Source organism: Ammospiza caudacuta, chromosome 9 (assembly GCF_027887145.1).
Source record: "Ammospiza caudacuta isolate bAmmCau1 chromosome 9, bAmmCau1.pri, whole genome shotgun sequence".
Classification (NCBI taxonomy): Eukaryota; Metazoa; Chordata; class Aves; order Passeriformes; family Passerellidae; genus Ammospiza; species Ammospiza caudacuta.
Genome location: NC_080601.1, coordinates 32,069,646 through 32,097,274, shown reverse-complemented (window position 1 = coordinate 32,097,274; position 27,629 = coordinate 32,069,646). Strand labels below are relative to the sequence as shown.

General features: G+C 36.1%; 1 protein-coding gene across 1 annotated transcript; it reads right to left on the bottom strand.

Moving 5' to 3' along the window:
* Positions 1-8,136: 8,136 nt before the first annotated feature.
* Positions 8,137-26,377, bottom strand: CCDC172 (coiled-coil domain containing 172). The gene is made up of 8 exons (XM_058810885.1): positions 26,299-26,377; positions 26,034-26,119; positions 22,745-22,861; positions 21,185-21,350; positions 19,186-19,287; positions 18,384-18,486; positions 9,006-9,093; positions 8,137-8,169 (listed from the first exon to the last, which is right to left on the bottom strand). The coding sequence occupies exons 1-8, from the start codon at positions 26,375-26,377 to the stop codon at positions 8,137-8,139; spliced, it is 774 nt and encodes a 257-aa protein (XP_058666868.1).
* Positions 26,378-27,629: the final 1,252 nt, after the last annotated feature.

Genomic DNA, 27,629 nt, shown 5'->3' with positions numbered 1-27,629 from the left:
AGAATTAAAACAAATCTGTTCACAGTAAGTTCTGGACTAACTAAACTCTAAGGGAGCTACATACACTTTAATTCAATAAGCAAGTCTTTTTTTCATACCTCCCTCTTTTGTATCCCTTTCATTTGAAAGTCAGATCTATGGAGACCAGAAGCATCAATCTCCCCATAAGCACATAAATAGCTGAGGAAATTCACTAATCTGGAATTCCAGTGTGATTTGGGCAAAGGGATCTTACCTCCATGCAAAGCTAAATGTTCAAAGCTTAGGCCACAGGCTTAAAGGGACAAATTGCTACTTGATGGATAATTCCTTGGGTTTTAGCATGACTGGAAGGGGCTCAAATATGAGCAGAATGTAATCAGTTTATTTAATAATTTTAAGCTGTAGTATTGCAAGTATATCACTAGAAGCTGTATCGACCATTTCTGACAGAGTGAATGTTTCTAAGGGAAACATCAGCTGTGGTTTGCCCACCACGCCAGCAGTGGCTCTTTCTGTAATGTGCTATCTCTGATTTTGTTTTCCCTATCATGCTTCCATGGCAAGCAGGTGTGCCAGGGCTTAACCATGGGGGCTTTAAAGGAGTGACAGTTTGTGATTGATGGCCATAGAGCTCAGGTGAATTTTCTTTGAGCTGTTGGGCCATGCTCCCAAACAAGTTTCAAGTGGACTCCTCAGAGAGATTTGTGTTACAGCTAATTAGAAGAATGCAAAAAGGGCAAAGAGCTTCAGTATATTTTTCCTTTCTTGTGTTTGGAACAAAATGTGCTAATGCATAAATTCTACTGAATTCATTGATATGTAAGGAGGAAGTTTAGCATCTGCTTGGGATGATTTCTCTTAAATGATCAAATCTGGATTATTCATACCTGAAAGTCCGTAAAGAAAACACATTTGGCTGAGGCACTTCATGTACACCAACAGCATTTGAGATGAATTTTGGAGTGCTGAGGAACTTGGAGAGGCATGAATAACTTATGAGCATTTAAAAAGGACTTGTAGATAACCTGATATGATCCAGCTGAAATAGTGGAGAAGGGCAGAGGACTTTGGTGACAAAGATTTGAACTGTAGGAATACAATTTATAGGCTTGATTTAGGTCTTTGAGAGATTACAGATGTAATCGTACATGCTGATATTGTATGCTTTAACTGCTAGAGGACATTGAGCAAGCACAATATGCTGCTGTTCATTTAAAATAGCTGCCACTGTAGCACCTACAGTCTGAAACTGATGGGTTAGAAAAATAATGCCAGTGAGAAATAATCCTTCAGTGAGGCTGTTTAAAACTGTGTCTTCCAAAGATAAATGCTCAAAGGAAAGTGATGCTAGTTTTATGCATAACCTGATTTAGATCTAAAATCACCACAGATAAAATATGCAGATGACACAGAGGTTGACAGCATGACAAATATTGATGCTGAAGTTGCACAGAGTAACATGGATAGTTTGGTAAAGAGAATGAACCCATGCAATTAACTCTCTTTTTATGTATTCATGTACTGAATTGAATGTCTGAAAAATAATCAAATTTATAACTATGGAGGGGAGGATGGTATCCTTGAAAACAGCAACTTTGAAAAGTTCTTATAAATCATCTTGAACAACTGAGTCAACACACACTTCTAATGTGATGTGTGAGGCAAACAGGATTAACGTGAATTTGTAAATCTATTCAGGAAGGCAGTGTGTAGGAGTAGGGAGGTAATTTTTTGTTTATATAAGCCCTGATGAAGCCAGTACTAGAATATTGCTTACAAGTCAGGTGTCAAGTGTTTCTGACAGTGGAAGAAATGGAGAAGGTGTAAAAAGAAAGCCACAAAGATTATCTGAATGCTGGGGGAGAAAAGCCTTACTGTGAAGGACAGGATGAATGCAATTTGTTAAGCACATCAAAAAGGACTCTGAAAAGATAAGTCTTGATTGTAGCACAGAAGTAGTAACACATGGAAAATATATTAAAAGGCTCTTTTATGTCAAAGAAGAAAATATAAGGAAAAGCAAGGGTGAGAAGCTCCAGCAAACACATTCAAACTCTCAGTTAGATGAAGATCAAGATGCCAATTAGTCAGCAGAACAGGCCTGATACTTCCCCACTCTTGGAATCTTCAAGCTGAAGCTGTTTCTTTCCAAAGGATGGAGGGCTGCCTCACTAGGCTGATGATTGGTCTTGGACTCAATGTGTGATGCCTCCTCCCTGCACACAATATAGCTCAGAATACTCCCACCCTGCATGGTATTTATTTTTGCACAGAAACAGAATGGCCTTAGGAGTAATAAACACAAATATTTTAATGGTAATGTGTCCAACATCATTATGTACAAAACTGAAGAAAAAGGAAGCATTGAGCAGTAGCAAAAGTTGTTTTCTGATTATGATTATGAAATAAAAATTGTCGTACAAGAGGGAACTTTTTTTATTAACATGATAAACCCACTAGATGGCACTGAAGCATCCCTTTACAATTCTCACTTTGACCAATAGCCTCATTAGCCAACTATTTTAATCACTGCTAAAAGGAATTTATGAACCACGGTATGAAGAATCTAAGAGCCATAAAATTCTGATATTACATGAAAGGAGTTTTCTTTTTTTCTCTTTACTGTATATAATATACTGTTCACTGTTTATTTTGTGATTATCTGCATTATCTTTATGCACTTAAATGTTTGGAGGCTTTGTTTAAGGGAGCTTAATCTATACCAAATTGTATTAAATCCTCCTTAGAACATGGATTTCTGGCTAGGCATTGTTGTCTTCCTGCTAGAGTAAATTTAGTTGAATTAATAAGAGCAATTCTCTATTTGAAAGTGAAATAGAGGCTATGGGTTCTTTTCACTAGGACATGGCATCAAAACTGCCTCAAATTCTATTAATGCACAATAACAGGAATTACTGTTCCAGTAAGACACAAGAAATATGCTGTGTACTCATAAAAACTCTTTTCTGGGATTTCATCTATATAATAAATTATTTACAGGTAAAATTGATCACTTTGAAGCTGTTTCTTCCAAACAAATAGATGTTGCCTTTAAGTACTCAAGGCATTAAGTGGGAAGAAAGAAATCAGCTCTTATTTCACATTTTCCCAGAAATTTTTAAGATCTCCAGCTATTCAGGGTGACTGGCTTGTGGGAATGACAACAGGAATGGTAAAACGGATAAAATAAGGGAATTAATATTTAGGTCTGGTTGAAGAAATTTAGAGGATATATAGCATAATGTTTTAAAATTCAAAGTGATAGAGTATTATGCTCTCTGATAAAATTTTAGTCAAAATTTAGAAGAAATATGAACCTTCTGCTGATGGCAGTCTCATGCTGAAAAGACATTCAAGCCCTACAAATATCAGTGGTGTGACTCGAGGTGACTGTAAATGTCTGGATGTGCCTTGAGTTTGGCCCTTCAGAGAATGGGAGCTGGCATGTCCCCTCCTTGGAACTCAGAGTCTCTAAGTGTTTGTGACAGTTTGGGCTTTAGGAGCTTTACTTGTGAGCCAGGTGAAAACTGTCCTTCTGCAGAAGCAGGTATTAGTAAATATAATTGTTTTTCAGCCCAGAATACAGATGCTTTGCTACTAACAAAGGGCTACTAACAGCAGCCTGGTATAGAATATTAAAAAATGCATCTAGAATCTTGATCAACTCAGCCCCAAAAATTCACAAACTGAACAAGAAAATAATTGCAGAAGCCATTTGGATGGGGGGGCTGACAAATCCTAAGCAGAAACATAAGAATGATGGGAATTTGGAAGGTGGGGCTGTCACTACAATATGTAAGCAGTACACATCAGCTGCAATCAATAAAAGAAGCAGAGCTACTACTTGCTTAAATACTCCATTGACAAGCAAGAGGTAGGTCATTGGGCATTGGATCTGTTGATCTGTCTGATTCAATCATTGATCTGTTACCCAGTTACTCCACTGTAGTGCCACATTTAACTTGACAGAACTGGAACTATTTTGCTGGTCCTCTTTAGCCAGTATTTGTTTATTGCATGGTCATCCTTGAAAATGGGTGTGTAGCATAGCTGCTAAGCCTGCTATCTTTTTCATGGAAACCACTTGGAGATTTTTTTTATGAGGCCCGTGTCTCTTTCTCCAGCTCAGTCAGTGGTGAAATCCTTTTTTGGGTTACAAAGCACTATCAAACAGAAAATTACTTGTGTAAGCCAGCTGACTCGCTCTGCACCTGAGCTGAGCTGGGATGAGGTTAAACATGGAGCAGCATGACAATATAGAGAGATACCCACAGTTTCATCCAAAATCACTCAGGTGGATGCTGTGATATCAGAGCAGAAAGCACCTGAACAGGTCCACACAGATCTTGGTGTTTAATTTTTTTAGATTAGTCAACTGCAAAACTGTCAAGCTCAAAGCAGGCAACCAGCCCTGTAGCTGGAGACTGTCAGCTCCCTCTGTGACTGAGGACCCCATAAGCTGGGTCAGCTGAAGAAGAATATGGGGCCTCAGTTGATGTATTTTTCCCCTTGTCATACAAAAAAAAAATTCTCATTAACTCATTCTGTCATTCAGTTACAGATACTCTTTTTTATGAGTTTTTTTCCTTGCCGTTCTTCATTTTATGACATTAATTTGGCTCTATCAGGAGCTCAATCATATTAATGTCAACCAATTAGAGATAATTTGTGTGGGCACTGTTGCATTAGCTAACTGTAATTTCATTCTGTGGTCAGGTATTGTAGTGGTTTTCTTGTTAGTCTTTGAAATGTTCATAATAATGAATAAAGTAACATGAAAATGTAATAGCTTAAATCATTCTTCAATAAGATACAAAATAATTGCATTTTAATTCCTTTTATTTGCCTGGGTTTTTTTCCCCCCTTGTTGTAGGTGTTCCTTGCTTCACCTCTGGAGAAATAACATTAGGTCATGGGGGCAGCTTTTACACAGTTAAGCCATATGGTTTGTGTTCTGAGTCCTGGCTCTGGGAGTGCAGGTTCTTGGGTCTTCTGCTCCTCAGTGGGGTCTCTGACCACGACTTTGTCATTGTGCAACTCAGTTTCTTTGGCTCCTGAATTGTCCTTGCTATACTTCAAAGTCTTAAAGCTGTGATCTTGTAAATTTAGGGTTCAACAGATGCCTCTTTAGGGCCCTGTGTTTGGTCCTTACTCATCCTGGCTGGAAAGCTCTTTTGCAAAGTCCCATGATTTTTCCCCAGCTGTCTCCTGTCCATGGCCTGGCCTGATGATTATCCTGCTCTGTTTTTTCAAATGGATCCTGGCTTTTCCTTTGCAGAACCTGTTTGGATTAGGCTGGGAAGGCCTTGCACAAAGCATGGCTGGGAGCTGTGATTTGGTGACAAAACCAGGCTGGCCAGCTGTGTCTCAGGTACACAGGAGCACAGCAGAGCTGAAACTGCACTTAAAACACTTTTTGTGGAGGAGGTAGGACTTGATGCTTGTCAGAGCTTTTAATAAGTAAATAAAGTATTTCTCTGTCTCTCTTCACAAATGAGAGACTGTTTATCTGTTGATTCTAAGAAGCAACTGTTCCCAGGTCCAACACAGAAGCATAGCTAGTTTTCCCAAAGCCTTTTTTTCCACCTCTGGAATAATAATAAATAAAAATACATTTTGCTTGTACTATCTTCCTCTTTCTCATTAACTTTTCCAAGTATTTCTTTATCTGCAATTCATCTTCTTTTTGGTTATAAAAAGGAACAACTACATCCATATAATATGCAACCTGCACTTAAAAAGTTATTTTTATTATGTCATCTCTGAAAGAATTCACTTATTCATAATAAGTCTGTGTGTTTTCATGGCAACCCAGCAATTCTTTTCTTTCTTTTTTTTTGGTATTTATTAAGCATAACAAAAGATTTAGTTCTTTTGCGTTCATGATTTAAAAGATTACTCATACTCAGTTTTACAATTAAAAAAAATCCACAGAACGCAAATTTTTACTTATTTTTTATTTTGAGTCTTAAAAACAGAAGTACTGAGTTTGTCCAAAATTACATTACTTCTAAGACAGTGGTGACAAATGTATTTTTATACTTGGAAAAATTAGTATGCCTTACATTCACCTTGCAACGACTGGGTAAGTCTGGCATACTTTTTTCCAGAGCTGTTGAGGGATTTGTTTAGCCCAATAGGATTTGTATTGATTTCTGTTTCACTTTTCTTTTTTTTTTTTGGTGATCTTTATTCTTGGGTTTTTTTCTTATATTGATTCTGAAAGCTTTAGCCATTTGGGTTATTACAAATGTTGCTATATTTATGCTGTAATCCTACTACAATAATCAAGAAGTCTGACTTTCACAGACTTTCATGCACACACTTTCAGCTGGTTTGCTGGAATCTGAAGTCTCTCCAAAAAGCTTACCATATTTTTTTCCAGATTATTTTTTAGGTGATACAGGGACATTAGTCTACAGTATAAATTGGTAGTTATTGGATACCATTGCTCATTCCACAAAATTGCAAATATACATTTGAGGTAAGCCAGGAAGTTCTGTTTCATGTCCTATCTGAATATTTAATCTATATGGACCAAAGAGCTGTGTATGAGACCATTTCAAAAGAAATTCAAGGCTTTTCATAAATAAAAGCAACTATAAGTAGACAAGCACAAAGTTTAAAAAGAAGGTTTTCCTGGTTAACTGCCAAATACACTTAACATAAGCAAGTTTTTTTAGATGAAGAAATAATGATCAAGATAAACTCAGCCATTCTAGCAAATCCCAGATTTATGTTTCATCAATTAAACTCAGAACTAGCACTGCTTTAGCTGTCTGCAGATGTTTTGATATTATTTTGGATTTGATGAAAACCTACAAGCAGCAGTTGCCTAACTTTGGAAGTCAGAAGTCTGCAGGACTAAGTTGTTTAAAATCAAGCAATCCTAAGAGCTTCTTTCTTAGGGAAGAGACAAAAAAAAGTCTTATAGGGATGTCAGCTTCAACAGTACTGGTTATTAAGAATGATAATTCCAACCACTTGGAATTATGCTAGCTAACCCAGTGGATCAGAGGGCTCTTTGATACCAGTGCTGCAGATCAAACCTTGCCAAACTTCAAACTGCAGCTATATCTCAAGAGGAAAAGCTTTCTCCATCTAAGGCAGAATTTGGTCAGCTTCCAAAAGTGATTTATTCCTCCCTTCTTAATAAAACATCTTTTGCAGTTTTATGTGTGACAGACACTCGCTGTAGCTTGGAGGGGTCAGGGTGTAGAAAAACCAGCAAAGAGCAATTATCCATCCCATACCCAGGTGGGAAGCATTGAGAAATACTTGCACATGCAGTGGGATGTGATGAGCCCATGGCCACAGAGAGGACTGAGGCTGAGCAGAGTGAATGCTCTTACATGGTTTTACTGTAAGCACCTGAGTGAAAAAGTCAGTTCCCAGTGTGGGGCTGGGAACTGCTGTTACATTATACATCCTACGTGCTGGAGTGAATATTCTGATTCCACCCAAATTCTGCACCAATTCTCTAGGAATGTGGCCTTTTCATTTAGAATAAGGATTTATCTGCTCTCAGGTGCTGAAATTAAGCACCCAGTATTTTGTGGGTTGTGGGAGGGGGAGAAAATTTTTTTTTTGTGTTATCAGAAGGCAAGTGCCAAGTAATGGACTGTCTTACCACCATTGGAGGCACCTAGAGCTCAGTAGGTCTGCAAACCTTTCTGGACTGTCAAGCTGTGTTGCTGGAGCTGAGCTGTTTCAGGGAGTTCATTACAGAATTACGTTGTTGAGGAATAAATGAAATAGTCACAGCACCTGTTAAGAGTTATTGATGGTAATAGCAGTCTTCCTCTCAAATAAGACCATGTCGCAAACTTTAAAAATAGGAGACCATTCATGTGAAAAATAGTACCTAAAGAATAGAGCTAGTCATGTAGGAACTGAGCTTTAGGTGTAGTTTACCAGGTACTGTGATCCATGGGCCACAAAGAGGAACCTATGGAGGGACAGCTATTGAATAAAACACAAACCTTCCCTCACTTTTAAGTGAATCAAATTTTATTTTAATGAAAAGTAAAGGCAGATACAAAGTGTGAATTAATCAAACAGAAAATAGAAGCAAATCTGATAGAACCTGAGTAAAACAATTAAAAATTCTCAGACTTGCTTCTGTGACACTCCATATTATATGCCACATATAATTCATTTCTCTGAAGACTTCTTTTGTGATAAATTCTGGAAAAGAAAAAGAATGGAATTGTAGAAAATTAAATATTTTGAGTATAGCATTTTTTTACAGAGAAATTTTTAAACATTGGGACATTTTATTTTGCTTTCTGAAAAAAATAATGAAAAAAACCCCAAAGTACAAGTAAGTTATATTACTTCAACAGAAACTTGAAACTGATTATAAGAGTGAGTAATGCAAATTTCTCAGGACTGTCGTTCTGCTTGATGGTAGTGGCAGCTGTGTCTTTGAACACCTCAGTCAGGGGCTCTAAAATGAACCTTTAAAACTTTGTTTCTCAAAAGGGACTTCAAAATATTTTTCTCTTTGTATTGTGACACAGACTGACAATCAAGAAATTTGAATTTAGGATTGGCATTCAGAGAAAAACATGTTTTAGTAAGTTTTTGTAAGGAATTTGTGAGTGGACAAAATAAAATACTCGTTGAAAGGATGTTATTATCATCTTATTTCTCCATACTCCCATCTTCCATTTAACTGGCAGCTGGAGATAAAGGTTAATTTAGCTCCTAAATGCATAATCTTCTGCAGCTTTCAATAAAGTAACAATTTATGTAAGTCCCCCATAGTACATCTTTCTTGTGCTAAAAGCATATCTTTAAATTCTTCTTTGTGCTTTCCTTTTCTATAGAAGTTATATTCCTGGACATTTGGAAATAAGCTGAAACAAATGAATATTGGAGCATGTCTGCATCAAGAGGATATCTAGGCATGTGCATAGCATAAAAAAACTGCTTATCTAAAACCACTGCCAATCATCCTAAAGGACATCTTTAAAACTAAAATTATCAAACACTTAAAATATATAATGAAAATGACATACCATTTGCAGAATTTCAATTTTTGCTTGAAGAGTCTCACAGACACTTTCCCAACTATCATCTTTGCATTTTTCCAACTCTTTCTTAAGTCTGTGTCCAAAAGCAAATAAATTTTCAGGTCAGAGAACTGTTGCTGGGTAACTTATTTTTCAACTTTGGTCCCAATTCTCAATTTGACTTGTGTGAGAAAAGCCTCATTGATCTATTTCCCTGGTCAGGATTTAAGTTTGCTAGTTAGACAGATTTCTGGACTGTGTTGTTTCCATAAAATGTGAAAGATATATGGCCTCACTAGTCATCACATTCCTTATTTAAACACATGAATTGCAATGGTGATACTTAGAAAGTACCACATGTTGCTGTTCTTATCTCACCTGGGTATCTTCTTGTAGCCTCTGCTGTGGATAGAATTTTGGGTTAGATGGGTGCTGTGCTGCACCTGTGCTAGAATTGCTCCACACCCCTCCAGAAACTCCACAGCTTTTGTTCCTCTTCTCTCCCCCCTGCTCCCACTATTCCTCAGCACTTACTGTTTCCCAGTACTCTCAGCCAGGAGTTCTCCAACTTTTCTACAGTAAGGATTACTTTTAATATAGATATTTCTCCATTTAAAAGATAGTTTAGTCCTGCTAAAAGGAGATACCTCAGCTCTGCACATCAATGACTGTAGTGGTTTAAATTAATACTTGGTAGGCCCAGAGAAATCTCTGGCAGAGCTTTCAGTAGTCTGATAAATGCAAGGTGATGAGATTATACTGGGTCTTTTCATGGCTGTCAGAAGAAAAGCATAATGACAAAGATAAAGTTGTTTACCTTTAATACAGTTTCAGGAAACAGTCTGAATGTTCTGGAACATACAAACAGACTGAAAATATTCTGCTTGTCATGAAATAGACAAACCAATGCATTAGAGCAGGACCTTGTTTCTTCTGAAGTTGAAACAGAAGGTAGCAACTATTTTTGCTTTTATATACTATAATAGACAATAAATTATTTGACCTTGCTATAGAGATGTACCTCTTTAGCTGTCCCTAGTGCAAAGAGAGTTGGTTTTCTACACAAAAATGGCTTTATTAAAAGGTGTATATTTAAATAGAGGAATAGCTTAGTCAATGCCCAGCTTTAGAATAACAGACTAAGACTGGACTGGAAGTTAATTTTGCTGTTCCTGTGGAAGATGCAAATATCTTACCATCAATATGGAAAAAGCATGAGCTCTGTGTCCTTGCATTATAAAGGAGTAAATGTCTCTTCTTTCAGAAATATTTCTTATAACACTTACAGGAATCGAACAGGGAATTTTAAACTTGCTTCAAGAAATTAAATTTTCAGTTTACTGAAAACACTGTTAGTTTTCAGTTCATTTCATTGAGAGAAGTTCACTTCAAGGTCTAGGATCAGCTTGTGATCTTGATTAAATCTGCTTAACTTCATTGCCTTGTCTCTGCATTTTTTTCTCTCTGTGTTCTCTGCTGGTGTGATATTAGAACCCTAATTTGCTTGGGACAAACAAAAGCCCTACTTAGTTTAATTTACTTTAGGAAAAGACAGAGTGTCCTGGTCTCAGAGAAAATGCTGTCCCATTGTGTGTCACACTGTAAAACTGATGCACAGCCTGTTTGTCACTTGTTAGCTAGGAATGATTCCAGTCCATGCTAGGTCCACATTAGGGATAGAACGAGCAGAAGATCAGCAGTAGGAGTTGCTTATTTGTGTCTTGGGATTGTGAATTAATTTCTGTTGATGATGTGCTTTGAAAGTAACATTTTGTGTCTCGAATTAAAATTTTATTTCAAATATTTTATAAGACTTTTAACACTAGTGACAGCACAATTCCTTACATAGCATCGGGTAGTGGTGGTACAAGACATTCATTCAAATGTGGTGTTTAATTCTTACATTAATCAATTGATTCTGCTTTCAGGTCTTCCTTCTTTCTTATTTAGAAGCTAGATAATTACAGTATGTGCCAGGAATAATATACTCACAAAATTAGAGCTGTCTGTTAGGTTACAGTCTACAAAATTAATGCATTGGAGACGCCTGAGTTACTGAATAAATGATGAAGTTTTACCAGAAGGAATGTGAGACAATGGAACTATTAAAAAAAATGTTTAACCTGAAAGCAGATTCATTTTTTCATTTTACATTTAAGATAAGCAGGATATTCATATTCATCTTTCCATTATCAGATTGAATGTGCAAACCAATTATTCATGAAACTATACTGTCTCGATGGAAGGCAGGTTTTCTGTCACCTTTGAAAATGGAAAAAGATGTAACTTGTGCTAGAACAAGGATTAATTTGACAATTATACCCTTTTTATGACTATGAAAAAAGGCAGATCTTTTGGGAAAAATAATCTGAAAAATCACATTAGCATTTGGCTCCCCATATCCTTTGGTTTTGGTTTATTTTTAGCATTTTGTTCTCCTTGCTGACAATAAAATATAGCTTTAAAATAAGTCATTGCACTGGACTAACAGTGTCTTGGCAAGTCACAGTGTCACAGGCTGTAATGAACAGCTGGAGCTGAAATGCCACATTTGCAATAGCTAAACCTAGCCTTAAATCAAGTAGGTGGGAAAACAACATCAGCATTTTTTGGATGCTAGCTTGTCCTAGACCGAGCTCTGCTATCAATGGCCCATTTTCCATTAGTCGTGAATGCTAGAAGTGACAGAGATGAAGAAGGAGGAGATCACTGAAGATGATCGATTTTGCAGCTCTGAAATGAGCCCAGCTATTAAATGTCATTGGCATTTGTGGTTGATACACATTCTTCTTGAATTTCAGCTCTATATGCATGTGGCAAAGAGGAAAAATAATTTGAAATCAATACATGCTGGTATTATAAATTGAACTATGAAGAAAATAATGTTATTGTCAAACAGGTCTCTCTACAAATCATCTACAGATTCAAATTACTGGATCAAGACTTTAGTCTCCAAAACTTGCATTCCAAGAATAATTTTCTGTAAAGAGGTCTTAAAGGAGAAATAATTTCTGTAGAAAGTAGAGCTAATATGTGATTTATTATTTTTTTTTGTGGGGCTGAAAGACCCTACCTAATTGTTGTTGGAATTGCAGGAGGAACAGACTATCTCTTAGTTATGTTTAGCTGACACAAGTACAAATGTTTTCCATATTCTCCTTTTTGTCTTTGCCTTGTTTATGTCCACCATTTTATTTTTTAATCATAAATTGGAGGGAAAACATTGTGGTGTGTTATAAAACAGAATTGCTTGACACTGATATACAGAGCATAGAATCCATGGTACAAAATTAAGTTCTTTAAGAAGCTATATATAACTTGAGAGTGCATATTGTGATTTTCTGGGATTTCATTGTGAACATCAGGAGATACATTTATCAACGTTTTAAGATTTTATTGGGACTGAAGAAAAGTATTGAAGACTTAAGTTTATTGTCTCAAGCTTAAGTAGAGGCAAGACATTGAGGTAATTCTGTCAGTTCAAGACTGGGTTTAAATACTGTGTATGTTTCTACAGTGAGAGCAAGATTTGGCTGGTATTTACAATTTGCTGACACTACTAAACAGAATATGCTATTTATACAGTTGGAGAAGTCAATAAATTTCAGACTATTATCAATTGATTGAGGAAGAGAAAAAACAAATCCTAAATGGAATACAGCATCCCAAAATATTAAGTCAAGTACATGAGTTACACAATTAAATATAAAAGTCTGTGCTTGATGGAGCAGAAGGATAATAAAATTAAGCAAGTGATCTAATAGTAATAATAAAGTCTAGCAGGAAGGTGAAACATGAACACAAAGAAAGTACTAGACAAGATAACAATGGAAATCAAATGCAAATGAAAAGAAATTTATCTATTTTAAGTAAAATAAGAATTTTTCTGCTTTTGCTGTCCTGGATAAAATGTTAAGTGTAAAATACATAGTTACCAATTATTAAAGCTTGCATTTTGTGAATGCTGTCAGGCAACTATTGATAAGAGTAGTCAGAGGTCTTGAAAAGTGTGGTGGTATTTTCTGAATACATAAACCATCACAAGACATATTTAAGGAATATATAATAATAGGTGAATAAACATGGAAAGGTTAAGGCACACTAAATTAAATTGCACATCTAGGATGAGATTTGCTTTTGTGCAGACAGCAAACCAAAGTTGTGTGGATTATTTTTCATTGGAACTGTAAGAATGAGCTACACAGGAAAGAAATACACTAGCATGTATGTGAGATGTGAAATGAAATGTGTTTCTAAGGGTCAATAAGATTTTTATTGAAAAGCAGGGAAAGTAAATAGGGGTTCAATGGTTCTTCTAGTTCAATTTTCTTGATTTTTCTGCTGGACAAAGAAAATTAGATTTTAATGTGAGTATATTAATACGGCTACTTTATTGCTGAAGTTAATGTCTCTGTTATGTACTGCTTTCTTCATGTGTATAAAAGACTCAGAGGTAAAAGGGATTTAGAATTGTCCTTGTTTCATTCTGCTTTATGGGCTGTCCATGCTCTGCTCATCTTCCAGGTTGAATGAATCTTTCTTGACAAGTAGGTGAGAGATGTGTACAAAGTATCATTACACCCTCCTGGTATTTTTTTGGAAATAACTCTTTCTTTTATCTCGTGCACAGCTATATTTTCTTTTGATGTTTATAGCTGTATTTTGCACACACAGTATGCTCAGACCTCTCTGCTTTCAACTACCTGTTATAGAAGTCCCTAATTGTGTACAAGTAGATAAACTTACACTCTATACAATCATATTCCTCCTTTTTTTAGTGACTCTTCTGCAAGGTGTAGAGTTTAATTGAGATAGTGTTGTCTTGAAACACTTTCTATTCTAAAGACATTAATTAAAACATTAAGCAAGACCAACTGTGACTGTTGTTCCCTTTGAGTTCCAGAATTTTAAATTGCAGACCTATGACTGTTGTTACTATTACTCATTTCTTTACTTAATTTTTTTAATATGTCTTCCCTAGGTTAACTAGTATTTTTCCATATGGGATAGCATCAAATACTTTATAAATGTCTAGGTGGATGGCATTGGAATTTTCTTTGTCTAATCTATCTGTTATCTTATCAAAAAAGGCATCATTAGTCAGATTTGATCTGCTTTTTGTAAATCCATTCTACAATTCATAATGGAAAGCTATTTTAACATAATTCAAGCTATAATAGTTCCACTAGGCACTGCTATTAAAAAGAAAAGCTCAAAAAATCAATGAGGAGATTGCCATTGAAAAACTCATTTTGAACCACATATATTACTCCAGAGACTGATATTTTCTGATTATAAAATTTAACATCAAATTAAATTGCAAAAAAAAATTTAACCCACCAGAAGATTGCATGGGGCTTAGGCAGTCTGTTGTTTGCATGAACAATTTGTTGAGCTCTAAAGAATATATTTCCTGTATGATTTGTATGAAAGAAATTACTTTTTCCTTCCTAATTTTGGTAATAGAGTTTCTTTTTCTGGATTATGAAGAATAAAAAGGAATACTATATTTTTAGGATTTAGACACGTATACAAAGCTGTGAACTATTTACAAAGTAAGCAGATTTCATGCATTTCATTTCTGCTACTTCTTTTCTGAAGTAGAAGAGAAATTCAGGTTTCAAAGAAGAATTTTATCCTTATTCTACCTTTTAAATAGGTTGAAAGACATCTATTTTAGGTAGAAATGCTCTGATTTTAGTCTAAATGAACTTCAACTAGAATTATTTCTAGGCTGTTTTACTTAAGGCGACACAAAAATTTAAAATTAAAATGTGAAAGGGGATAAATAATTGATAGAGTAATTACAATGAATATAACAATGAAATGCCATGGTTAGGAATTTGCTGGTATCAGTTAGTCTCTGTTTGACTCCTGCATTGTTCCACTTAAGTGATGTTACTTGCTACCTGCCAGGGAAATGGGACTCCAGAGAGCTGATGCCAAAGTTCTTTCCTGCTGTTTTGTGTTTGAGGATGGCATTGGCAGAACAGATGATTAAAACAAGGCTTTTGATCTTAATTGCAGCTCTCTTTAGGGAAAAAAAAAAAAAAAAAAAAAACCAAAACCCAAAACCAAAAAAAAGAAAAAGAAAAGAAAAAGCCCTATTTTCTTAAAAATTTCTCTGAGTTATGCACTTGTATCATGAGACTTGCATTTTCCAAGGTGCCTGCTAATTACATTTGTGCTTAACATTCCAATTCTGGTTGGATTTTTTTCTGCATCCAGTGTGGATCAGGACAAGCCTCTACAGCAGCTCCAACAGCTGCTGGAATTACTGGTGTGTGCTTCTCGTGACCCTTTGCAATTCTTTGATGGATTTCAGAGAAATTTTATGAAACTGCAGACGTGGTATGGGGCATTTTTCTCAGATCAAAGATGAATTGCTGTAATTTGAATTAGCTGGCTACGCTGTTCAGCTGAAATGCAATTTACTTTTAGATATATACTTAATTGCAATGAAGATTCTTGCCTTGCCAGCTACTTTTGATATTGATTTTTAAGCTGGGACTAGGGATGTGATACAGTAACAGACTTGCAGGGTGATCTGGGAGCTACATATATCAGGTTATTGATGCTGACTGTCTCTCATGTTTGTTCTAAGGAAGCATCAAAAAAAAAAAAAAAAGGTATTTTTACCACTTCGTGTGATGTGGTTTCCAGCTCTGTAAGAAATAAAATCAGATTCTGTGCTATTTCATAGGGAAAAAAAAAGTATTTCTGACCCACATTACATGTGTCAAAATATTATCTTTATGTGTAATAAAAATGATTTTCAGTGAAAAACTAGAATTCTATTCTTGCAATAAACTCTGTATGGGGATAAAAAACCTGATCTTGTTAGGCTAAAAAGAGTTGTTTCTCAGACACAGAAGGTTCAATCACATTGATTTTAATATGACCAAAATTGACTCCTGTTAAGATACACAAGTACATGAGTGTGTCTCAAGAAGGAGAACCTCCAAGGATGAAAACTATGCAACCTCCCTAAGCAAACTGTGCCTCCTCATGATAAAAATGCTTTTCCCTCAAACTTACTCTAAATCTTCTTGTTTCAACTTCTGCTTTTTGCCTTTAGTTGTCTTAGTGTGCAGCACTGTGCAGATTCTGGCTCCATCCTCTGGATGATACAGAGGTACCAGAGAGTGATCAGATACCCTCCAGGGGACTATTTATATGCTGCACAATTTACAGTGTCTAATACTTTAAATCCCCTTTCATTCTCTTAATTCAGTAGTCCAAACCAAGAAGTGATGAGTAGGCTTTGTTAAATTAAAGAAAAAAACCTAAACAACTGCTAGAGTTGTATGAGTCTGATAAAGTTTGGGGTGGCTCTAAAGCAGTGACATAGAGAGGCAGACAAATGAGGATTGTCTGCTTGGCTCCACTGAAAAGCAGAATCTATTAGTGCTGACATGGAAATACAGCAGCACAGCTCTATTGCTTCTGGCATCTGAGTTAACTTTTTCAGGGCTATCTCTCTCTATGAAGCATTGAGCTTTTCTGATCAAAAGCAAGTGCAAGATAAAAATATGATTTAGGCAAATCTGTCTTAAACTTTTTCCAGTATCTGAAATGAAGAAAATGTTCCAATTTTAAGAAAATATGTTCGGTATATTACTAGACTTCAAGAAGGGCTTGCATTTTGTGATAGTGGTAATAGCATAGGAGCACTTTATTTTTTGCACTACATGCAATTATCAAATAATGTTAGCTTATCTCTACCATAAAAGGAGGCATTTCATGAAATAAGAAAATCTCATCATCCTTCTTGCCTTGGTTGTAAATGACACTTGCTGATTTTGCAGTTAATAGAATTTAATGTGTTTTATCCAGTTTTTCACCCAGAGAAAGCCAAAGTGTCATTCTGAAGAGCTGTGAATTAATTTTACTGCCTAGAAAGACACACATGGATTTGACTGATCCTTAGGATCTCAGTGGCAGAGCTGGGTATTAAAAGCATGATAATGCTGACTACTTCTGCACACAGGAAACCTGCTCTAGAAAATTAATTACAAAAATTTAGATATTCAGTGGCATCATGGCAGTAAACTATTCCAAGGGAAGTATGTTAGTTGGAAGGAAGCTGACAGCCTCGTGTATCACAACCCCAATATATCATGATTGAATGAATAATGTACAGGAGTGAAATATAATGTGCTGTCCTGGAGAATTGTTACTGTTATTATTATTTACACGGTGTCTTCTCTGTATATGTTGAATGCAAATTTTTTGCTACTGTATGCAGGATTGTGAGCTACTTAATTTTTATGCTGAGGGGATTTTGGCCATGTCTCAACACCATGCAAGAGGTTGAAGAGAGTTAGTAATAGGGCTGATATATCATTTTCTTTCAAAAACCAATATTCAGCAAAAAATGGGTCATTACCAAATCGTCTTTCAGAAAATTGCTCAGGGTTCTCTGCAAAGTTATAACTTTCCACTGAAAGTTTTCAGATAAAAAAAATCCCCACTACATTTATTTATTTTTGTCAAAAGCTTAGGGATATATAGGCAAAACCCTGTGATGGTAATATAAGTTGTGATTGCCTTTATTTTTGTTAGAGAATCTTGGTCTAGCTTTAGAAGGAGGAGTTCCTTTGCATTGCCTATTAATTATTTTTAAATATTCCAAGGCACTTCCTTCTGGAATATCACAAAATAGGAAAAAGGTGGTCAATTCAGTGATATGGGGCTTTCTGCATTCAGAGATTTAAAAAAAAAAAAAAAAAAGAAATTCTTTTCTGTGAAGTGAAAACCCAATGTTTCACTTAAGCAAACTGACAAGAAATGAAGTGTCACCACTCAGTTCCTGAAAAGAAAACTTCACTGTTAAGGGAGACTGTGCCAGGTCTTCCCTTCTGTCTTGGTTAAGTCTTCAAAATTTGTTTTAAACCAGCTTAATTAGAAGGCAAACTAGATAGCAGAGAACATAGAGAAAACAAATCTGCATTTATTTTCTCCAACAGAGGCCCCAGGTACCCAAGGGGGTTCCTGAGGCCAGCCCAGTCCATTGCAATGGGCTCTGCACAGCCAGAAATCAGTTTTCAGTTTGGCACTGGGCAGTTCCTCAGTGCTTTGTGCACCACCACCATTCCTGCAGGAGCTCAGCAGCTGATGCTCCACCCAGGCAGCTGCAGTTTGTTCTTGCTCTGGGTTTGACTGACACCCTGCTAACACTTGCAGCTTTGAGTTCATTGGGGTGTGGGTGTGAGGGTGAAATGCTGCAATCAGCAATAGGACTTGGGGCTGACTAATAAAAAATGAATGGTTCTGCTGATTTCAGAAGGAATGTTGTACATGGAAGGTAAAATAGTTATCAGGACTAAACTGCAGTTACACTCCTAAAATTAAATTAAGAACTAATTAATATGAGGCTTTTACCTTAAACATTCAGGATCAGTCTGAGGTTTTTCAGTGACTTGGACTTTTTCTGCTTCTAAATCTTTTGTCGTTCTTTCTGCTTCCCTGATTACTTTCTCAAGGTCTAAACATGAAATCAGAGTTACCCTATAAATATATATTAATCATCCATATTCAAAAACCTTCTACTCACTATTGTAAATTTATATTTTCTAATATTTCTTCATGAAACTTTTTGAAGGGTAAAGGCATCTATATAAAGAAAATTAATTATTTTTTTTATTATTGTAATCACATATTGCAATCTAGAAAATTTCACTCTTTTCCCAAACAATTTAGGACCATATTTACTGCTTTTCTTAGCTCTTACTGTGACACCTTACTTAGATATTGGTAAAAAAAATAGATTAAGCATTCATTTACATTATTTTAATTCAGATTTCAAAATACTCCCTATTGCTGTGATCACCCTTGACACAGAAGATTTTAAGCAATGTTTATGTTGACTTTAAGTTCTTTGAAACATTAAATTCTACATTTAAGTATATGACTTATCAGCAAAAGCAAAACTTTCTTTCATATTTACAGCTCATGATTCAGCAGATCTCTGGACCTCAGTATCAATGACATTTAAATTAAATTGCATTGAAAGCCATAATATTTGTTTTAATCATGTTTTAAAATGATGTATTACGTATTGTAAAAAGAAATTAAAATATTGTTACTACAATTCCTTTTGCTTAAGAAAATTGACAGAAAACATTTTTCAAAAGCATTTGTCAAGCCAGAAATAATTATCACAAGAAATAGTTATCAGGCACACCTTTGAGCTCACTTTGGAGAGTAAATAAATCCTGCTTTAATTCATTCTTCTGCAGCTGGAGTGCATTTAACTGAACATTTTTATGTTCCATTGACTCCATTTCTAAGAAAAAATACGTTTTAAATTAAAATGCATTGCAGTTTTAGCATTCATGATACAATCTTAAATATTCTTAACTACTTCTACCAATCTTCAGCTAGTCAAAAGAACCTTAAATATAAAACCACAATAAACTAAAATAATTCATATATAACACAGTTCACAGGAAATTATGTCATATAATGCATTCATAGCTATGAAAGAAAATTATTTTTTTAATGTTATTGAGCTGTTCAGCATATTTTATTGTCTGGGCATAAAAAGAATGTTTTGCTTTTCAGTTAATTCAGCTATAAAGAAAGGAAGATGACTGATTGAATAGGTGGAGAACAGACATCTCTCAGCAGGGCTGAAAAAAACCCTCTTCTTAGTATTTTTGGTGTTATATATATTTGAACCTTACTATTAGATAGCATCTGGAATTAATTGTGATTGTTTTTCTACCAATTGGAGGTCCTCCCATAACTTCCTTCCTTAAACTTTTCACTTCAGAGTTGTCAGTGTGCCCAGGAGTGTAGCAAGCAAAAAGACAAGTTGTGCCTCAAGAAAGGTGCAATTAAAGGATGGAACTGAGATGGCAACTGAACTTAGAGAAGAATTTTGGTCACCCTCCAGGTACTACTGATCATTTAACTGCCCAGCTCTGCCTGAATATGTAAAAAATTAAATGCTAAAAGTGGCACTTGACACCAAATGCAGACTTTTCAGTTGTAGATTAGTATCTTAGCCACAGGAAATAAGAAAGAAGGTGTTGCCAAGCGCAAGCTCCAGTGGACAGTCATTTTTCAGTATTTTTATAACAGACATGGGGAATTGAAAGTGCTGTTGCTTGGCAGATCATGAGGCTGGAATGGACTTTGAGGGGTCATCTACTGCATTCTTCTCCTGAAGGCAGGATCAGCTGTACCTCTTGTTTCTGAAAAATGCTGGTTTGACCTTTTTGTGATAACCTTTGGTAATGGGCACTCCTAATTCCTTTGGTAATGGAATCTTTTAAGGCAGAGAACTTCAGTTGTCCACCGTTCTTAGAAAGATTCTTAAGCTGTCAGACAGACTCTCCCTTATTGTGCTTTACGCTTGTTACTTTTTATTCAGTTCACTACAGGTATAGAAAATATATTTATTTCCTTTCTACAGGATGCTTATACAGTTGAAGACTGATACTCATCTTTCATCAGTCTTTTCCTTAATAGCTTAAATAGTCACAATTCTTTCATTTTCTTCCTTCTCATGTGCTCCAGAACTCTGATCATTCTCACTGATCCTATGTGGATTCTCAGCAGCTGGTCCACACTTTTTTTTTTTGAAGTTTAAGATCAAAATGAGATGCACAGCACTCCAGTTCAGAGCTTAACTGCCTCAAATAGAGTGAGGAATTATTTTCATGTGTTAGAGGTCAGGATTCTGTTTGTGTCTCAGTGTGGTGTTGGCATTCTGATGTCGTTGACTCATGTTCAGCCTGTGATCCATGACGACCCTGAATTCCTTGTGGAAGGGCTGCCCTGCAGTGTGACCCTGTGCTCTGAGAGATCCCTTACTCTGTACCTTAACTGAAAATCAAGCTACACTGTGGCAGTGAAGAACCAATCCTACAGGGCATCTGTGTATACAATTCTTTTGAAGATAAGGAAATGCTCAACCACAGGTGATTCTAATCCTAATTCCGTGGCTGTGGATGACTGTGAGCTCTGTGCTGGCTGAATTAGACACTGGGAGCTGCCCCTTTAGGTTGGCTCCTTCTCCTCACAGTCCTCACATCAGAAAGGCTGAAGAGGATAGGGAACAGAAGAGCCTTTAATTCTGCTTGGTATGTCAGACCACACTTTCAGTTCAGTGCTAAACAGCTGTATTTTATCGATTTGTGTTAATCCAAGATAAACTGGTTTTATATAAGACTTACCATTTTTCAACAGAGCTGCCTCATTCTCTAAATCATTTATTTCAGTCTTGACTTTCTTTTTAATAAGAAGATCCCTATTACTTGTTAGTCCATATTCATTGTTAAACTCTGTTATTTCTCTGGTAAAATTATCTTCCTCTTCAGTAATTTTTCTCTTTGCATCTGCCTGAGAAAAAGAAAGGGAAGGCTGAATATTCAAGTGAAAAAATGAAAGTCTTTGTTAAGTTAGACAGACTGAGACATACTGTTGTTTTTTTATCCTTAAATTTGTAGTAGGAAAGTAAATAAAATTTTAAAATGCAAAAGTAAAGAAAATATTTACTTTTTCTTATAAGAGCATGAAAATAAGCTACAGCTCTATCATTATGCCAGTTGTTTTAAACTTATGTTTTCCCTGCAAAAATGAAGTCTATTCTTGATAACAGCATTTAAAAAAAATTACTACATTATGATATAGACTTGAACCAGCAGATTTTCAGTTCAATTCATACTGAAATTCAAAAATTCTGTTTAAAGTCACTAGCATAGTATGGCAGCTCTTGTTTTCCAGCTTGTTCTTTAACTAAATAAAAGTGTTGTTTAACCCTCTGCAGAATGTAGATGCACTTTAACTCCTTTTATAACTACCAAGAATGCTATTGCTGATAGAAAATCAGAGATCAATTTTCTGGGGAAAAAATATTCAAAAGAGTAAGGTTATATTAAATTTCTTCTAAGAAGTCTTAATTGATGACTAAATTAAATAGAATTAAATTACCCCTATTTAGTACAGGAAAAAAGAAAAGCTAACTTATATATCAAGCTTCACACATATACTGGGAATACTGTGGGTGATGCAGAACTATGACTAAAGTTAAAAAGATATCTGCCTAAAGATTTAGGTTTAATACTGGTGCTTTGTACTGAATGTTTAAAATTTAGCTCTGCTGATTTAAAGAGCAAATACAGATGCAGTAAAGACTGCTCCTCTGTGGCATTTCTTCATATGTACAGATCCAAGAAGCCTCAACAAATTAAGAGGAAGGCAATATTCTGGTTAGCATCTGACAGAACTGGAAAACTTGTTGTAAGTAGCTACCTCTGAAGAGGTGGTGAGGTGTGTCTGGCATCAAAGAGATTGTGTGCCATGTCAGGATTGCTAAACTGTCCACATTTGCTAAAATGTGGTGTGGGCCTCCCTGGGGTTTTCCTTTGATCCTTTTCAATATTTTTTACTGTGGATGAGGCAATCCAATTTAAGGCGAGGCTTCCATAGCTTACTTTTACAAAGGAAATAATCTGTCAGAATTGGAGTTCACTCACACAACAGCAAACATTAAAAAATTAAGTCAAGAATATAAAATCAGCTTTGGAGATAAAATTCAGCATACACTATCTTAGATCATGGTTTAAATAAAATGTGAGAATTTATCTAAGCTTATGTGGTTACATATACTAATATAAAAAACCAATAAAAATTTCCTGATCAAGACATTAGCTTTTCCAGATTTTCAAATTTTAAAGCTGATTGGTATTGTACAGTAGAAAAGAGCTCTGTGAGTATCACAGCTGGAAACATACCATGATTTTAAGAAGACTGGTTCTTTGATTAATAAGTTCAGCTTTTTGTTTTTGTAAGCTGTCTTCACGTTTCTTCAGAATTTCTATATTGAACTGCTTTACAGACAGATGCTGAACCTTTCAAAAGGGAAAAAAAATTATAAAGTTATTGTTTAATTTTTTCATATGCTCTGAAATTGTACACAAGGATCTTGATCCAGTTTAAAAAGAGCTAGCACAGCTGCTGGACTGACAAAAGCATAACAGCTCCTTTTTTCCCTCAATAACCTTTCAGTATTCTGCTAAGATTTTGAGAAGCCTCCTTTCTTTGAAAGATTCATTTAGAGTGCTCTGTCTATCTAAAATGGCATTTTAAAATCTGCTAGGTTTAGAAGAAATTTTTTTCAGGAAAAATATTGACCACATGGGATCCTTCAGCCAACATAATTCACTGATCTCCATTTCACAGTGTAAAGCTCCTCATGAACCAAATGAGACAATAATATCAGAATAATATCTGATTATTCTGGGTTTTGGCAGAATGACTGTACATGTCATCCACTCTGCAATGTTACTATGGAGTATGCAAAGGAGAGTGGGATATTTTTCTGAGCACAGTTTCTGGAATTTTTAGCTGAGGAAGGGTGATGGGAATTAACTCACTGGTTATTGACAGTTTGATCATAAATCCCCCAAGCCCTAAACCTCAATTTTGCACCTAGGTTTATTTAGAGTTTTATTACTTTTAACCATTAGTTTATCTGATATGCAGGTATGCTGTTCAACCACTGCATTTTCAAAATTTGCTGAAGGCTTCTCATTTTTCTAGCACATCTACTGTATCATCATCCAACCAAAGTGCAGATATGTGGTGGGATAAACTATAACAATAAAAAATAGGAAGCATCTAAGTGTTGTAGAGTCTTAAAGGAGGAGAATCATTTATTTGATGGAGTGTCAAGTTCTCTTGACTCAGAGCAATGAATAGGGAAAGCAAAGTTAAGATTTGCCCACAGAGAGTAAAGGCACAGGGTAAGTATCAGGAATTAAATTGAGCAGACAGGCTGATTCACAAGTGTTTGTGTGTGTAGAAGCAGAAAAAGCCAAATAAGAGTGGTATTACAGTGGTAAAAATGTAAATATTTTAAATAATGCACATGATTGTGGAGAGGGCACAGATGAAGTGCATCTGATCAAAATAGAAAGATAGTGTAATGAAATGCCCAAAACTGCAATGTGAGAGTTGGAAAGGAAAGGACTAGATTTTTTCCTCATGCCCAATAAGTCCAGAATGCTAAGGTCAGGTCATGCTTGGCTCAGAATTTATTTCACATATGAATTCAAAGACAGTAGGTGGTCTTACATCACTGTATTTGCAAAACTGTACATAACTAGCTTTAATGTAGTTTCTCCAAGATGCCAAAATTTATCTATGCATTTGCAATCAATTTTTTAAAGAAGTCATTGAGCTACAAACAGCAAAATGCTGTAATTTGGGTTCTAATTACATGGTACCTGGTTTTAGAGAAGAGAGGGGAAAATTGCATTTCCTAGGACTCTTTGATTGACCACAGGCAGTGTCTGTGAAATAGATGTCAAAAAACTTCTGAACTCGGTCTCAGTACCTTGCTCAGGCATCAGCTGCTGAGCATGCACATGGTGGGATATGTGTGCTTGTAAAGAACTCCAGTTATTTGGTGTGGGATAAATTGAACAGCATTTGCTGAACAGCATTATTTAATATTATTTGAATTACATGAACTCTTGCAGACATATGTAAAGCTAATTCCTGTAGTGAAAAATAAATTATTTTAAATAATGTCAATAACTATGTAATCTTTAAACCTAAATACAGTCTGATTGAAATGCATTTTTCTATTCCACTATTTTCTGTATCATTTCCCATCTATAAATGAATCAACGTCAGACTAGGCAAGCAAGTAAAATGTATTTTTGTGGACATCAGTGAGAATATCATTAATACTGGTCAGTAAAGCACATAAAATTTAATTAGAAATAGTTCTTCAGCTCTTCCCATTAGTCATTTACAATAATGGCTCTACTCTCAGGACCTTCTGTACCTACCACATAAACCTTGATTATAAATCACAATGCATCAATAACAAATTAGTAATATAAACATAAAATTGTGATGTTCATAAATAAACTTATGAGTAAGACTACTGAGGACTTCACCTAACAAGCAACATCCAGATATAATCAGTGTTGGATAAATAAGTTACTATTTTAAAGCACCTTTGGGTTCTGAGATTGTGGCATGCATAAATGTGAGTGTCTGAATAACTGCCTGCATGATTATAGTCTCAATTTGCAACTAGTAAATATTTGTAAATTACTTCTATTCTGATCCCTTCTTAGCAATGTTGATAAATATATATATATATATATATATATATATATATATATATATATATAGTCTGTTACAGAAGGCAGAAGAGACTGTTTTAGAAAGGATGTTTTAGAAAGGATGAAAGTCATCCCCCAAACATTTATTTTCACAACTAGATGAGGCAATCTCCCAAAGGTTCTCGAAGTTGTTTATTTAAATGATAGGATCCAACAGCTCTGACTTCAAAGGAGGCTCCACATGCTTTCCTGCTGTGAACACACATTCTGTCAGCACAGACACTTAAGAGCACAGGGGAGGGTATTTAGACTTAATTTTCAGACACAATCAAATGGATTTTTAAATAATTTGCAACCACAGGTGTTGTTGGTGAAAAACTCTGCGAAATCAGTGGCTTGATCTGAAAATACATCTGCAGTTCAATTAAATGGAGAGATTAATAAAATCACTAAATAGATTCAGAAACTTTCCTCTGTCTTTGGTCTTCCTAGAAAAACACTTAGGGTTTGTAAGCCTTAACTGTAAGTTCACAGAAAGATCTTCAGTATATGACTCAAGATCCTGTGAAATAAATACAGGGAATGTTTCCATATATTTTCTGTGAAAGGCCATTAATAAATGGCATTGGGCAACCAAGGGATGTGTTCTGCATCTGTTCTTTTCTGGAGGAAAGTGCTGTAACAAGCTGCAGGATGTTGAAACAGGGTATGGCCCCAAAAGTCAGCCTGCCCTGACACAGCCCCAAGGGTGAGGTCTGTGGGAGGAAGGATGTTGATGGACACATTTTTAATTCAGAAAGGCCCAGTGCAGTTTTCCTCCATGCTGTGTTACTCGGCAGGTGAAGCACACTCCTCGAAAGTGCTTATTCCTGAAAGAACAGGTTGTGTATTTGTAAACATAACGTATTTCATTATTATGTACACTATAAATATGCCTGCTCACCTTGGTTTCTAAGTTAATTTTTGCAGCGCTCAGCTCTTCTTTTATTTGGGTAATTTTTTCATAACTTCTATTTATGTCGCATTTAGCTGCAAGACAACAAAAACCCGTAAGAGTATGCGCTCAGTTTGTAAATACTCAGCTGTTACCTCCTTACAAAAACGTGCTGGTGGCAAGAACCAGCCACGCTGGCTCTGCCAAGCTTTCCCTGGCACGAGTCCCCTCAGGACACCCCTGTGGGAATGGGGATGGCGCCCATGAGGCCAACCTTGTTGGATGAAGCTCCTCTTCTCCCTCGCCTGCTTCTCAGTGAACTGTATTTGCTGGAACAAAGCGTTCAGGTTCATTCCTGCCTTCTCCTCGGGCTCTGTGGGCTGTGTGGGCCGAGCTCTTTGTGAGGGCTCCGGGAGGGTCCCCACAGCGCTGCCCTCAGGCCTTGGCCTACCTGGGCTTGGGACAGAGGTCTGGGGACACGGCTGAGGGGACACAGGGACAGAGAGGGAGGTGAGGGTTTGCCACCTTTTTTTGCAGAAATGGTGGCAAGAGCAAGCCTCAAGCAGAGGGGAATGTGGGTGACTGGGTGGCAGAGCCCACATGGAAAACAGGGAATGGGAACACGCAGGCAGGGAGGCAGCACGGTAGGAGCTGAAGATGTTTGGTAAGGAATAAGATAGATGACACTGAATCATGTCAAACATGGGCACATCTGTCAAGCTGGTTCTGACTAAGGAACTGTGGGGTTTTAGTCAAACAGCTCTGACTTTTTTAATTCTCTAGGACCATGTGCTTGTTACTGGTTTTCCATCATTCAGAAGCTGTTTTTTCTCTGCTGCTTCCTTTTTCTATGCAGTGACCACCACCCTTTCTAAATGTTACATCTGCTCAGATTTACTAATCTTTTGAAGACTAATTTCTAACCTGAGAAATTAAAGAAATAAAAACTGCTGTCACACAGGAGAACATGGTCAAGTTGACTCTGTGGAACTTACAGTAATCAGACTGAGCTTGGCTGAGTCTCTCTATTCCAGTTAGTCCCAATAAGCAAAGATCACAACACAGCCCATTTTATGCTCTTCTGGAGCATAATTGTGTAAAAATTTACAATGCTCTGACTTCCTGCAAAGTTCTGGTTTTTATGTTACTGGATGGTACACCTGGAAATGTAAGCACCGGGTTGAAAATATAATTCACATTACAGGGTTTGCTTTTACATCTTGGGAAGGATTGACTGCATTCCCTGTGGAGAATAACTATGCGAAGTTTGCCTATTTGCTTTGAGGCAGAAAAAGCCTGGAGGAATGAAACTTTATAGATTTACAGCCTTTTTAACACTGAAAAATATTAGGATTATTGACAGTCCTGTGTTATAGTTTTGCTCAGAGGAGATACTGTCTTAGCATTGACTGCAGCAGCAAGTTCAGAAATTAGAAAATCTTTAACCATCAAAAACTAAAACAATATACATGAGAGTACAAATGTATCATTAATGAAAAGCCTGTTCTAAGTTAGCAGAATGCAGTAGAATTCTGGAAAAATCTTATAGCTTTTACTGCTTAAAAGGCACCATGTTACAGCTGGTTGTGTGTTAGAAAATGATGG